This window comes from Poecilia reticulata, linkage group LG2 (genome assembly GCF_000633615.1).
Source record: "Poecilia reticulata strain Guanapo linkage group LG2, Guppy_female_1.0+MT, whole genome shotgun sequence".
Taxonomy (NCBI): Eukaryota; Metazoa; Chordata; class Actinopteri; order Cyprinodontiformes; family Poeciliidae; genus Poecilia; species Poecilia reticulata.
In genome coordinates this window covers 31,424,784-31,440,529 of record NC_024332.1, presented here as the reverse complement: position 1 = coordinate 31,440,529, position 15,746 = coordinate 31,424,784, and the positions used below count along the sequence as shown (strand labels likewise).

Below are 15,746 nucleotides of genomic sequence, written 5' to 3'. Positions count from 1 at the left end.
CTGAATACCTAATTTGATAACAAGTTTGTGACAGAATAGTAAAATCATGTTGGTCGTTATTCTTTTGTCCGCTTTGAATCACTCAGCCATCACATGAAGTGCTTTGTATTGCTCCTTCACGGATTTATTCTTTTGTTGTCATGCTAAATGTTTCAAATCATCAAAGAAAWCATTTAATGACTATCTAATTATTTTATTCAAGCTTTCCAAACGTGTYTGATTCTATTTGAAAAGTAATTGCCTCTTGTTAAATTATACATTTACTGCCACAAACCACATTATTTATTTATTTTAGAGAGATGAGTTCCACACTTATTCCATATTTACAACTTAAGTTRAAATGGGCAAAAAAAAACAACATCTCAAATCYTAATAGCTCCTAAAATTCTATGTTACATGGAATAAGAGTGGCAGGBCTACCAACATTTCTCGAAGACTATTTCCCCTTTGAGGTTACATCAACGATTCATTAAGAAACTCTTCTGAAACAACCCTAAACATAAAGCCAGAGCTACAATGGTACAGATCCAAATATATTCATGTGACAGGATGACTTACTCAAAAGTTCACACCCAAAAATTATAATCTTTGGCAAGACTTGAAAAGATASCAAGAAATTTCAATCTTTACTCTCCCAAAAATTTGCAGCTGTAGCGACAGCAGGTTCTACTCATAATTGTCTCAGATGGCTGAATGCAAATGCATGCCACACTTTTCAGAATTTTATTTGTAAAAATAATAATAAAAAAAATAAGTTGAAAACTACATTTAGTTTTTCTCAGTTTTCACAATCATGCACCATTTTGTTTTGATCTATCAAATAAAATCCTAATAAACATACTTTAACGCCTGTGGCTGTAATGTGAAAACATGTCAGGAAAGCTAAGGGGGTTATAAATACAGCTGCTAACCAGTGTTTATGTCTGCAAAATTAGTTTATGAGAGCTACAGATGTTATAAACCGGGCTGAATTTACGTATTCATTTGTTTACAGAATTACAAAAACCTCCTACAGCTCTTGTGTGCATCACAGATCCATTGTGCATTTGTTTAATGACCTCCATTAAACCCTTGGTGCACACCCAAACTCCAGCTTCCAAAGAGGCATAGATAATGGTGATGAGGGGTCATTTTCTCCACAAAGACGTTACACAACAGATCTCACACACTGATGTGGCCTTTTACGTCATCTTATGCGTGTCTGTGTGATTTCAGCGGTGAATCCGACTGAAGCTTAAAAATGAAGTACTTGCATTATGTTGAACATCAGCATGTCTACATTGAGCRTTCACGTGGAGTTAGAAAAAAACTGGGGAAAACAGAGCTTTCTCTCAGTGAGATAGGCACAAAACGAACAATGGCTTGAAACGTTTCTGCAGAAGTGCCACAGTGTTCCAAGATAACTGGGGCTCTTTCCCACAAGTTATGTGTTTTTCCACTTGATTTATTATTATTATTTTTTTTAATTCCTGAAAATGTTTCCTGGTTGCACATTCTTGGCCTGATTAGGCTATTTCCCCTTTGAGGTTAACATTGCCAAAGCAGTGGCTTTTGTTTAATTTCCCTGCCTTTCCAAGCTGATGAGATAAGGATGCATTATTTCAGTTTGTACCTTTGCTTTTTATTGTGGAGGTAATCATTTTTGTAATCAGTACAAAACCTACCTAGCATGTTGCAGCCAAGCAGTTATCTGGCCAAATAATGTTTGGTCAGATAATGGGAAATAATGTTCCCCTAACATTTGCAAGCCTTCCTCAATCTTCCTCAACTAGATCCTTGTATTAAGCCTGTTAAGTCAGACCTGGGGTCTTTCTGTGGAGCCCTTTAAGCCACTCCAGATTTGATGAATAGCTCTTTGCTTGATGATTACATGCTGCAGTTGTGTTTGAAGAGGTTTCTACTTGATTCCAAATCATCAAGATTTTCTTATATCTTTGAGAGGATATAAGGATAAAAAAAAAAAACCTTTTTATGATGATCAAATTTAGCCAAACTACAGGCATATATCCGGACACTATTTACAGGCTCAAATCCTGCAAAGTTGTTACGCTTCATAGAGTGGGTTACAGCCCATAAACTATTATATGATTTTTCCACGTTCCACCCACATAGTTCAATGTATTTTATTTGGATTTTGAGTTTGACTCTGAAAATGGTACATAATTATAATGTGGAAGGGAAGTGACTTTTTCTCTTTTTTTTGGTTTACATAAATATAATCCAAAAGTTGTATCATTTAAATTTATTCAGCCCCGTTGAGTCAATAATTTGCAGAACCTCTTTTTGCTGCAATTACAACAGGAAGTTGTTTGGTTCATGTTTGTATCAGATTGAACGGAGAGCATCTGCACGCCTAAATTTTCAGTTCTTTCCATGCAGTCACTGATTTAGGGTATGGATTTTGACTAGGCCGTTCTAACACATGAAGAGGTTTTGATCTAAATTGATCCACTGGAACTTGGGCTGCTTGTTTGGGGTTGTTGTTCTGCTGGAAGGGAAACCTCTGCCCCAGTTGTAGTGTAGTTAATTTTAACTTACCACAGATCTTTCTCCAAAATTAGCCTGAATTTAACTCAATCCATCTTCCAAACAGCGTCATCATATTTGTCATCCCAGTAGTTGTAAAGACCGTAACTACTCCATTTTTGCACTAATATAGAGCAATTTTGTACATTTTTTAAAATGATCTCACTCAGTTGGACATCTCTCAGAATCAGAGAATACTATTTTTTTAACTGTGCAGTATTTTATGTTGTAAATCTGAACCTATTGTCTATTCTATTCTATTCTATTCTATTCTATTCTATTCTATTCTATTCTATTCTATTCTATTCTATTCTATTCTATTCTATTCTATTCTATTCTATCATCTTCCCAATAGGTCCTCCTCTTTCCATGGCTGCATGGCTTGTGAATATGGCTGCACATATTGTTTTATTGGCTGTTGGTTGATCCACCTGAGCTGTGTATCTCTGCTGCTCCTAAAGAGTCACCCTGGGTGTCAGTCCTGTTTCTACAATAGACATTCTCCTTACCCAGCTTGTTTGTTTAAGTGGAATTAAGCAGTTTTGATAGATTTGAAATAGACACAATGCATTTCAGCAGGTCTTTGTTTACAGGGAGCTACATTGCTACTGCTTGTGTCAAATTAGCCAGCCTTTCTCATGCTGGTGCAGCCTGAAACATTGAAGATCTTCCCGACAGACATTGTTGTTAACTTTTTACATTTTTTTATTCCATCCGATAGCCAGTGAGTCAGAATGAGTCGCATTTTTTGTACATGATGTTATATTCCTCAGGAGTCTAGTAAATCTATGGTGTCTAATAACCAAGGTATAAATGAAAAATGTTCCTGACTATAAGTTTTCTCATTCAATCTCCTCCAAAGATAGTATTTATACTCAGAGACAAATATACTGGAGAACACACACATCCTGTAAGGAAACTGTGCAAAGCAGTCACCATCTAATTGTTCTTGTCACTCAGTAAATCTTTGATTTTCTACACTGGTACGTAAAATCCTAAATCATATTGTCTTTCAATTAACAATTCTCTTTCAGCCATCAGGAAACCATGCGGAATGTCGCTCAGTGTTCTCCATGTTGATGGTGTAGCCTGTTTAGTCTGGCTTGCGGTGTATATGTGACTCATCTTGTAATGGGAGAAACGAAGGAATTGGCTTTTAAACACAATTCATTCTCACATAATTTTACTTAACAGCTTTGTATGTTAAAGTGTAAAATAAAAACACAGAATAATATCTGCGCTTTTAAATTTTGCGTGACTTCCTGTGTTCCTGGTAATAAACATCTTCATTGTTTCTTTATTATGTGTGTCCTTTCTTTCTAAGAACAATTATTTCCAGTGCAAATACAGATCAGGCAGATCAAAAACATCAACTCGGTTGTTTTTAAGCCACTTAACTAATTTGAAGACGTTCAGAGTGTCATTGTCCATCTGGCTGACACATTTGTCTCCAGACGTCAAATTTCAGGCTTATGTCATGAAATATTGCTTCAATATTTCCACATAATGTTCTTTCATTTTTATCATAAATCTGTGTTGCAGCAGTTTCATAGAAGGGGAAGAGAGTGTGTGTGTGCGTTGGTGCGTGGGTGTGTGTGTGTGTGTGTGTGTGTGTGTGTGTGTGCGAGTGCGTGCGTGCGTGTGTTTAAGGTGTGACTCTTTCCCACAGATTCTGCTTTTTCTCATATTTTGAAAATGTCTTTAAATGTTTTCTGATTAAACATTCTTGACTTGTGAAAGTATAAACATAAGTTTATACTCATCTTTCACAAGTATAAGCTCTTGGGAAATTTGACAGAGCATTGAATTTTGCTTAAATTTCCTCACTTTCCAAGCTTGCTAGATAAGGATTAATTTTTTTCAGCTGGTACCTTTCACAATCCTGATCCAGCTCTTCAATCTTGAAGTTCTGTGCTAAAACACATCTAGATATTTGTGTTAAGCCTGTTAAATCAGACCTGCTGCCTTTCGGTCAATTCCTCAAAGGTGGAAAGTCACTCCAACCTTGATGAATTAATCTTTACCTGATGATTAAGTGCTACAGTTATGTCTCAAGAGATTTCTACTTGATCCAAAATCATCTGGTTTTTCTATATATCTCAAATATATATATATTTTTTTTCACTTTTGATGTAAACCAGAGAGCTGTTGCCTTGCAGCAAGAAGGTTCTGGGTTCGATTCCCGGCCCGGGGTCTTTCTGCATGGAGTTTGCATATTCTCCCTGTGCATGCGTGGGTTTTCTCCGGGTACTCCGGTTTCCTCCCACAGTCCTAAAACATGACTGTTAGGTTAATTGGCCTTTCCAAATTGCCCCTAGGTGGAACGTTAGCTGGAGATGGGCACCAGCAACCCTCCCGACCCCACTAAGGGACAAGGGTGTAAAGAAAATGGATGGATGGATGGATGTAAACCAGTTCACTGCAGTTAGATCAAAACTGCAGTTTGAGTTGTTTTTTGGGTGTTGTTGCTGTCCTGTTGTCAAGTCTTATCAAGTTGCAGACAGACGATCACAAGTCTGTTTGTAACCAGATGGTAGACTTGTTTGTGAAGATCATCTGGGGAAGAAAATCTCCCCAGGAAATTTTCTTTGATTTTCCCCTGATGTCAGCTGTGCCTCTGTTTAATGCAAATATGAAAACCTCAACCAATCAGAATCTTACATAACATCGTCATGTGAGCTTTCCAAACCGTTTAAAGGCCAGCACAGTGTCTGTAAACATCTGACTTTAAAAAACAAGACGCCAGAATATTACGGACATGTTGAGTCATTGTTTCTCTGAGGCAACAAAACCATGCAGCGTCTGTAATTTATGTCCTGGATTACAACACATAGCAATTTTCATGAAGCCATTTCGTGACTCATGGATACAAGCACCACCTCAACCACTGGAATTCCATGTACTCTATCCTTTCTTATCTTGAAGAGTGTCCTCGGCTTAGTATCGCCTCTCTTTTTTTTTTTTTGTACTTCGTGGAATTTCATATTGAGTCCCTTGTCACTGACTACCTCTAGAAACAAAAGAATAAATTGCAGCAATGCTTCTGTTGCAATCACTTCATTGGAATTTTCTTTTTTTCCCTCTTTTTTGGAAATAAAATTTATTTTAGCTTCCCCACATGTTTCCAATCTCTCTCTCTCTTTCTCTCAATCTCATTTTTTTTATTTTATTTCATTTTATTTTATGTTGCCATCACTCCATGCCTCTGTTTGTGTCTGCCTGTCAGTGTGAAGGGCAACACTGACCACGCTGAGGAGGAGTCTGCTGCTGCTTGGCTTCCAGTATATCAACCTACAGTGTGTATCTGCCTGGCCACCGCCTTCTTTCGGCTCCCTCCTCTTCCTCCTCCTCCCCCTCCTCCCCTCGTTCATCCTCCTCAGCCACTACTGCAGCAGCAGAGCCCGGTGTCTCCTGGATGGATCCATGAAGAAAGACCCCCCCTCCACACGGCCTGTCCCCTCCCGCGCCACGATGATGGGCCCCCAGCGATTAACAGCGTCGTTGTGATGATGATATTGGGTTATTTCAGCAATCAAATATGAATCATGCATTTGATATTTCTCGCCACTTCGCTCGTCTGCGTCCTCTCGCCTTGGCTCCATCCATCACTGGCTTCATCCGGTGCGTATTGCAACAGCTCGCTGTTGTTTTAAAAAGAAAATATATATATATATATATTTTTTTGACACTCAACTCCTTGGATGAGATGTATATATATTTTTAAAAATGTTTAGAGAAAATTTGCGCTTAATCGTGCGCCGTGCTCGTTCATCTCCCTAAAACAAATCACGGGGAATTTATTCTGTTTAATATGCGGCGTCTCCAACGTGATGGTGCATGAAAAACAGCATGACAACAGCATCTTTTGTTCCGACACTAAAAAGCGCCCAACTCTATTAAATTTGTTTCCCCACATAAGAAACAGCAGCCACAGGAAATCAATTTGAGACTCTTTTGTTTGGATAAACCTTTTAATTTGGTTATACGCCCGTTAAAAGCAGTCGAGTATGAAGCAATTTTGTTTCTGTTTGAAATCACCACATTCAACTGAAAATGTCATGGAGCTGAGCCCTTCCATGAACAATGCCATGCTTTTCTTCAGAAAACGGCAGCTTTGTGCTTTAGATAAGTCAGATGTGTTATTTCCGTTCAAATCCAGCTTCCCAAGGAGTAGAGGACAAGGTTGAGAGGGACGCAGCGTCAGCACTGCTGAAGCAACAGGCGACTGCAGCACCTGCCACAGACAACACAACACACCATGCAGCAGAGCACGCCATCACCTACCCCTCACGGCTGATCTACTACCTGAATGAGGACTCCGAGAGCACCCACCATGACCTCAACACCCATGCCAAGAACCAGGCCGCGGCTGACCAGGTAAGCTCACTCTGAGACGGGTTTGTGTTGAAAAACCAATGAGATCCATCCTGCTGCACTGTGCCTCGCGAGTGTAACAGAGAAGTGCATAATCAGAGCTCCTATAATGTCTAGCTTCCCTCTGGGCGTAATAAAATTTTGCGGAATGGAACTGACTTGTTCCATTAATCTGCTTTGGGTGTTGAAATCGACTTCTCTTTTTAATGTACAGCTTTAATATTTTTGTGTCATCTTCAGACAGTCCACCTCGCCCAGGCCAGCTTCCAGTTAGAGGCATTCGGTTCCAGATTTGTTCTGGATCTAACGTTGAACAAGTAAGCACATGCAACTCCTTTTGTTCCTTTTTGATCTTTCTACAATAAGCTGTGATTATTGCTAGGAGTGACCTCACTTCTGACAATGATAGCTCAGTCTTTTTTGAGTGGATTTCTTTGAAGTTATTATCAGTAATTGTTCCCTTACCTGTAGTCAAAGGATGCCACATTAGCTCCAGGTCGACTGGGCCCCCTGCCAAATTGAACCCAAATTTCACACCTGCACAGAGGTTCTGGCATTTATGGGGCGCTGGACAAGTCAATCCATCAACCCATCATAACGCAGGAATTTATCTGAGATTCTGGGATAGATTTTATTGAAAGCAATACAATCTCCCTATTTTCAGCATCGAAGTGAGGGGCCAAACTACCCATTGACTGCTCTTGCATAAAAGCAATAAAACACTTGTTGAAGGCCCAAGTGACAGAAAAAGTTTTACTTTTTTTATCTGGTGTTTGTCATCCCTGCTGTGAATTGTCACCCTGGGAAACAGTCTATATGACCCATGTATCATTGCAGTTTCATTCCTTTTTGCTTCAATTTCATAACTGTGAACAAACCATTTTGCGCCCATACTCTTGAGCAATTGCATGGGCAATTATTATTTACTCTGGTCAGGGTCCCATAGTTGTTAGGAAATTATCCCGGTCGACTCATGATCGGCTTATCAAAACACTTTACCATCTCCAAAAATGTAATCAAAGTATAACATGGAAGTTGTTTAAATTAGAGAGCAGCTAGCTAAACAGTAATTTCTTGTGAAAGTATAGCGGCTTCATACCTGATAATGTAGCAAATATCTTTCATGGATAGAAAGTATTTTAGTTTCTTATCATAAATTACTAAAGTAGCTGCCATAAATAATCATCTTGGTTTCTTCATTTAGCTTAAGCCCCAATTTGCTGCTCCTGGAACCTGAAGCTCAGGGCTATTACGAGACAGGCCAACACCTTGTCGGACTTTAAACAAGTCCAACAACAAAAATATCCTAGTAATTTAATCTAACACTATTTTTATGGACTTTTTGAACAATATAGATTTTTCTTGGGTGTTTATTTACACAGAAGCCAGTGATATGGGAAATGGAAGTAGATGGAGGCAGTGCACCACCAATAACCTTCCTGAGTGAAACATGTTTGAAGAATGATACATGTAAGTTAGAGTAAATAGCCAGTGGAAAAGTAAGACAGTATCAGTGTTAGAGTATTCACCTAAACCTTCATGATGTTTTGGCTCTTCACTTAAATGCCAGACAGCTTGATTGGAAACCCTTTACGTGTCGTGTTCTCAGTATGTGTTTTACGCAAAAAAAAAAGATCATTGATGTTGCTACCTCCATTTACTGTGTAATCACTCAGTGCAAATGTAAAGACACTTTAAAGCTTACAAAAGTAGCTTTCTCATAAACCTCTGCCAGGTTTTGATCTGGAGTTGTTTTCAGAACATGGAAGTCAGTTTTGTTTGTGCCCCATCTCATACTTACTCTAAGCTTCAGCCTCCACACTGTAAAACATTTGAAGGTGTTTTAATTTGAAAATAAAGTTCACATACTGCCTTGAGAAAGCAAATAAAGTCAAGAGGGAAACTGTTTTTGTTTTAACTCAGAAACTAAAGTTCGTTTAGTTGATTTAACACTAAGAGACAAGTTGTCTAAACACTTTTTTTTAAAGTTAGTGGATAGCTCATTAATCTTAAATCGTAACTTGTTCTATCTTAGCACTGTAATATAAGTCAAGTAATTATTTCACATAGATGCTCTTCACCACGCTAAACAAGTACACATTTATATATTACCATAGTTTAAATGACTACTTACTTTATATTTACAGAATTTAAAATCTTCATACAACTTGCATGAACAAAATAGCTGCATGCACTTTATTACAGTCACTTTGGTGCATTTCTCAAATCATTTCTGACATTTGCAAAACAGTATGTGCATTTCTCCAAACAATTCAGTAAAACAGCATGAGTTACCTGCAAAATCCAATTTCCTCCTCAAAATTCTCAGTTCATCTCTCAAAATTAAAAATCTGTGTCAGTAAACATGTCAGCGCCTCAGAATGACAAGGCCATGTTTCATCGTGTTTGGATGAGGCAGTCAAATGGATTAGTCATTTTGTCAATATAGCAGTGACTCTGGAGGGATGTTCTACTGTAAACTATGGCCAAAGTTTAGATGATAACCAGTGTAAACTGTGATTGAGGGAGACCAATGGAAAAATTTGATTTTGTGATTTTTCTGTAATTTGTTGAAAGACCGTGTCATTGTGATACAGAAAGGAAAACACAGCTCCACAGAAAACAAAGAAAAAAAATGCAAAAATAGAAATAGCAACAGAAACAATAGAAAACTTTATATATAGTGATTGAGGAATTACAGTGCAGTCTTCCCTTACTTTTCATCTCCATGCTTAAAAGAATTCTCAATGGGGCTGGGGAATGACAGGAGGAACTCCATCAGCATCCTGTTGCGGGTTGCAAATTATAACCTGAAGATGTTGGAGTGATGGAAACTGGTGGATGTCCTCAGCTCCTTCTGCCTCTTCCTTTGTTTTGCCTCCTCGCTCCTCTTCATCTTCTTCTCTCTGACTGTTGACCTTGTCCTAGTCCATGTCCTTTCATTATCAGAAATGTTACATTTTTCTGGCTATACACACTATATATTTGCCAGTTCATAGTTAATCAGAGATACATTTGAGCTATTTCAGAAACTTGGTTGATCTAATGCTTCATACATTTATCTTTGTTGGAGAAACTCAGCAGCAGTTTACCAGTTCAGGACACATTTGGGGGAAAAAAATCTAACGGAAATGTATAGAAATATGCTTGACATTATAATAACTTATTCAGGCATTTTGCATGTTAAGACATACAATGAAATGATGCTTCCATGTTGCGGACGTCAGGACAATTCAACAGAGACCGATACATTTTGATCAATCAACATGACAAAAACAATTGAAAATCTAGGAAAAACATATTACAGGAATCATTTTACATTTTAAATAAAATAATAATAATAATTCCAACAAAATGAGTAATCAGTGTTTGTTTAATGTTCACTGATATAACTTGAGTAAAAGCAAGTTCAGAATCAAAATCTGCATGGTTTCTTTGACTTAATGGGTTGATAGCTGACACAACTAAATGTGGCTGAAATGTTTTACAGTGCAGGACCAACGCAGAAGTAGGATGACCCATCAGAACCACTGTGACCTCTTTTATGGAAGACACATTAGGTGAAACATAAAAAAAAGTCTTTAATTATTCAAAATGTTTTTAGCTGTTCAGACTTTGCTGAAATGGCATTTGAGTCGTATAAGAGTGCAGAAAGTCTATATTGCTATCGGTGCTGGAGCTAAAAATGCAGCCACATTAATTCTACATACAAAATATAATTGAAACTGCAAAGACATTAGAAAGAAAATAACTAGGTCTGCTTGGTAACATGTTTTCTAGGAAACGCTGAACTAAAATAAAATGAAAGCAAATTTAACAAAAAGATTATGGAGTTTTAGAATTTTTTTTTTAGCTTGTTTGCTGAAGCTTGAGTTTTCTAGCTGAAGCAAACAAGAAAACAATTCTGATTTTAATCAGTAGTTAAGAGCAAATTGCATGTATTATATATCATATAGTAGCATTATTAGACTGATTAATGCAGCATTAGTTTCAGATAATGCAGTCAGGGATGATGTAATTTAAAACTTCAGCCTGGTTCTTAATGGTTACAAATCATTTTTGCTCAGCTGCCAGTCTGCAGATGGAGACATCTTTATAGCTATGCACTGAAATGAGCAGAGAGACAATGGGTTTGTGGTTTGCCATCCTTGTGTTCTTTAAACAGCTTTATGTCACGGATTCCTACCAAAAAGCTAGTCTAAAGGTTTCACTTGCTTTCATATCTTAATGGAGTTTAAATAATTTGTTCTGATGTAAAATATAGTCATTCAGTAAACATGTCAGACAAAATTGTGGCTGTTTTACTAATATAAGAAGTCACTATCACATTATTAAGAAAGAGGAAGAAAGAAAAAAGAAAGAAAGGGAAAGAAGAAAGTAAAGAAAAAAGAATGGAAGATGAAAAGGGAGAGAGAGAGAGAGATAGAGAAAAATAGAGAGGGATAACCAGGAAAAGACTGAAACAAAACAATTCCATAAATTATTACTAAACATAAATTATGCAGATGTTAAATATTTAAATCCTTGCCAACCTAAATCTATTTAATACCAATAAAAAGCTACAGCAGTAAAAAAAAAAAAAAAAAGATGTGTGAAATTGCTATTCTACAATGTGGAATAAAAAAAAAAGTGTTTATTCCAAAATCTTTTTTACATTTTTGAATAAGACCTGGTATGAAGTGAACTGAATGCGCACCACATTGCCCTTTTTTGGGAGAAATAATGCTAGCTTTTTCTTTTACATGGTAAATGATAGCACTATTTCATAATCTTGACATCAAAGATAGAATATCTTGAAAAGATTTTGGAATAAACAGCCAGATTTGCATTTTTTTTCTTCTTAAAAGTAAGCTGGGTAAAAGTAAGTGGGGATTTCCTTTGCAGGAATAAAAAAAAACTTAAAAAAAAAAAATCACCTTAAAGACTTACGGGGTTTTCCATAACTTGTAAGCGAATGTAGTCTGAACTCATAAAACTTTAGTTCACCAGTCTTCTCTCTTTTGGACCACAGAGCAATGAGGTACTTTCTGATTTACTTTCCTGTGGGATTGGCTTGAATGAAAGCAGCAGATTAGACTTTTCTACAAACGCATGAATGGTGGGGCTAACTGGAAGGAATGAACCTTTAAGTAGGAATACAAGCAAAGAAAACTTATCATTTGAATGAGGATTTTTTTTTTTCAATGGCACCAGTGACATGTATTCAATAGTAGCTAGACAGAAAGCAAGGGAAGTCAAGCAGCCGGATGGGAATCAAACCAGAGGCTCTACCACTGAGTCTCTTGGCGTCCCCATATATGTGGAGATTTTAAACATCAGAAATTTTTTTTAATGAACCTACTTCAAAGAACTGACGCCTTTTCTGATTTGACGGATGTGTTTTTTGTATGTGTACGCATTCTATATTACCAATTTTCAGCAAACATATAAAGAATTGAAAAAAACATTTCATAACACATTGTTCTGTAGGTGACAAGCTACATCTAAAATAAATTTAGCTGATTTTACAGAAAACCCTAGCTGGTAACAGTAATGTGCCGGGATAAAATTACAAAGTGCAGAATTCAGCGGTTTTTGGCAGCAGTTTTAGAAATCTGCCTGACTTTGTGTTTTTGAAGGTCAAACTAAATACAGCTTGTATGTCTTACAGAAAAATCACTCTGAAATTACAACCTAATGAACTTAATTTGCACTACCAGTGCATGTTGTTCAATGTTAAGGAATCAAACAGAGAGCTGTGTGACCTTGATTGCCAGCTGTTTGCATGTTGGTTATCAATGATGGCCTTTTTTTTTTTTTTTTTTTTGGTGTAAGAGCAGCGGTTTGAAGTCTTTGTCTTGTGTTGTAGCTGCACCGGTGCTGCGCTAAATATAGCTGGATCTGCAAAGTGCTGCTGTTTGCTGGTTTCTCTGCTCATCTCTCGGTGAACCTGGGACTGGAAGCTGGGGGGGAATTTAATTCAAACTGAATTGTTTCAGAGGATCAGGATCCTGTTTTACCTCGAGGGGCTTTAGGGTCTGCAGAGTATTTGAGTGTCTGTGACCTTTCCTTAGAGCGTCTCCTTCATTAGGGGACAGATTGCAGCGTTACATGAACAGCATGGGAGCATTATGTGCTGCAGCGGGGCTTGATTTGATCTGGCGCCAGACGTGAGAACCTCCCGTAGTTTCCTGGACCTTTCTCTCTGGCTTTTCCCTGCTGCTGCTGCTGCAGTGTAGCATTCTGTCTGCTCGCTCAGGGACCTCTGAGCAGGACTCCCCGTTTGTATCCTTTTTGCACAAGTCAAGCAGACATGCTCCTCAAGGTGCCCGTGTTGCTTTGCTCAGTCCCTTTACGCCCTGCACTCACGCTCCAACACGCAAACACCAAGACACCGTGGCATGGCCCACTCACTCGTCTCGTCCTGCTTCATCTGCCGAGCTAAAAATAGCCCCTTCGCTGAGGAATACCTCAGAGATGCTGCTCCTGCTCTGACTTTTCTCTACGAAAGGGTGCAGTTTCTGCTCACATGCTTCTTAGCCTCACTCGAACATGTCAGAGCTTTTCTTTTTCTTTTTTTTTTCTTCATGCACGCATGTTCACAGAGAGGGGGTGGGGGATGTTGTTGATTTGCAAGGTTAAATCCAGGAGGAAAGAGGAAAAAGAAAAAAAGCGCGGTTATGGCAGATTCTGCAGTCTTTTGAAGTCAGCTAACAGATTGAGTGTGTGTAACGGTGAGGGATGCTGACTCAGACAGCAGCAACTGACAGCAGGACTGTTGTGTTCAAGGTGAAAACTGGAGCCTGGTGATCATTTATCACATCAGGGCTTGTTTGCAGCTTTCATTTTGTTTTACTGGTTTCTCTTCTTGTCTCTATAAGCTGTTGGATGCAGTTGTACATAATTGTTTTCAGTGTTCTGTTTGTATTTTTTTATTTATTTATTTGCTTGGGTTGAGTGGGGCAGAGTTAAGTCATGAATCATACCCCTTCACTCTTTTCAACTGGGAATGTTTGAGTAGCCTCTTGCTCGTTTGCCAAGCAAAGCAGCCACAAAATGTGAGTCAGAGAAAACAGAAAACACGTTTTTCTACCGGGACTGAGTCACATTCTCCTGACATAAAGGACATGTTGATATATTTTCAGTGAGGCTCTCTCAAAAGGTTATAACCAGGTATTCTCTCAGCAGATAAGACTTCTGATGTAGTATGAATTCAGATTAGCTGGATTTAGAGGTTGACGCTAAGCTCCAACTGTATTAAGACAACTTTAAATGTTTCAAAAAGGATGCTAAAAAGCAGTTGATTTAGAGAAGATTATTTTGCCAATTTCTAAACAAAAAAGAGGTTGATTAAATACACAGGAAATGGAGGCTGGAGGGGGTGCTGCACCAAAGATCTTCCTGTCTAAAACACAAATTGAGAATGACATACACAAAAGGATTCTGGTCACAGTAACTGTCTAATATGAGTATAAGCTTTGCAAAAATAACATGATAGCAGCTTAGCTAAATGCTATTATGTTGATAATTACATGGCTTTTCTGTTAGGTAGTTACCCTGTTTTGATCCTAATATTGAATGTAAACAACCATCATCTTCTGATTAGTTGGACCTGCAGGCTTGAGCTAATGGCTAATAAAAGAGCCGTTAACAAAGTGGACTTCTTCCATCTTCCACCACTTTAGTAGAAATATTTAAAGTCACCACTGCCTCCAACCTCTGTGTCCTGTGTAAATAATCATACAATTTGGTGTAAGAAGTCATCAAAAACAAACATGGCAACACTGTAAATGTTCATAAAATAGTGTTCACTGGAGGGATGTTCTGTTGTAAACTATGGCTAAAGTATTGTAAATTGTAATTGTGGGAGACCAATGGCAGGAGACTGGACAAGACTCACATTTATGCTTTTACTGTAATTTATTGGCAGACCATGTCATTGTGACACAGAAAATAAAAGACAGCACTGCAGAACTGAAAGAAATAAAACAAAAATACAAATACAGCAATCTGCTTAACGAAAACTGCACATGCTGTTGACCTTCCATTGTCAGACATTTGACATCATGTTGTGCTCTTGCCATTTACACTACCTACCTTTCAGTTCATGGTTCACTGAGCTATAAAACTGCTTGATCATTGGCTCAATAAAGAAACTCAGGATTCACCTGTGAGCAATTTTACCAATTCAAGACAGATTTAGACATTAAGCAATTAAAAATGTAGAAGAAATGTAGAGAACTGTTCATAAATACTTGCATGAATGTACAAACGCATTTGTAACTTGTTCACAGAAATTGATTTTTTGATGATTGAAGATGTGATATCAATTCTTTTCCAAGTTATGCACCAAAGTGACTGATAAGAAACTGTAAAATGTAGATGCCAAGGCAATCGTATTTTGCTTTAGAGATAGCCACTTCTTCTAAACTTTTAGCAGAACCCCATTTCATACATTGCGGCTGATCCTAGTTACTAATTCATTCATTTTAACAGTGACCTGCTGTCCTCCGATTACATTGAGATCCACTACGAAAACGGAAAACCCGTCTTGTCGAAGGTAATCATCTTCTTCCTCTGGCTCTCTCTCTGTTCTGCTATTTTCATTTTTTTTTTTTTTTTTTTTACAGATCAGAGGGCAATGATGACATTTATAGATTGGCTTTGTGTAAAATCAGAAAAACATTTAGTGAAAGAAAATAGTTAAAAATGGCATCAGCTCTGACGTGCAACGATGAGCTGTTTTATAGGAAAGCATTGAGACAGACAGACAGATAGATAGATAGATAGATAGATAGATAGATAGATAGATAGATAGATAGATAGATAGATAGATAGATAGATAGATAGATAGATAGATAGATAGA

At 37.8% G+C, this 15,746-nt stretch overlaps 1 protein-coding gene across 5 annotated transcripts in view; it reads left to right on the top strand.

Moving 5' to 3' along the window:
* Nucleotides 1-5,867: 5,867 nt before the first annotated feature.
* adam23b (ADAM metallopeptidase domain 23b) overlaps nt 5,868-15,746 on the top strand; it is a 28,627-nt gene continuing 18,748 nt past the window's right edge. For 3 of the 5 annotated variants that reach the window (XM_008398678.2, XM_008398694.2, XM_008398686.2), the window contains exons 1-4: nt 5,870-6,147; nt 6,686-6,903; nt 7,141-7,217; nt 15,376-15,439. In XM_008398678.2, the coding sequence (XP_008396900.1) occupies nt 6,072-6,147; nt 6,686-6,903; nt 7,141-7,217; nt 15,376-15,439 (435 nt within the window). In that variant the 5' untranslated portion in view covers nt 5,870-6,071. Of the gene's footprint in view, nt 6,148-6,685; nt 6,904-7,140; nt 7,218-15,375; nt 15,440-15,746 lie in introns of all 5 variants that reach the window. The other 2 variants (XM_017302330.1, XM_008398670.2) reach the window with 2 other exon arrangements.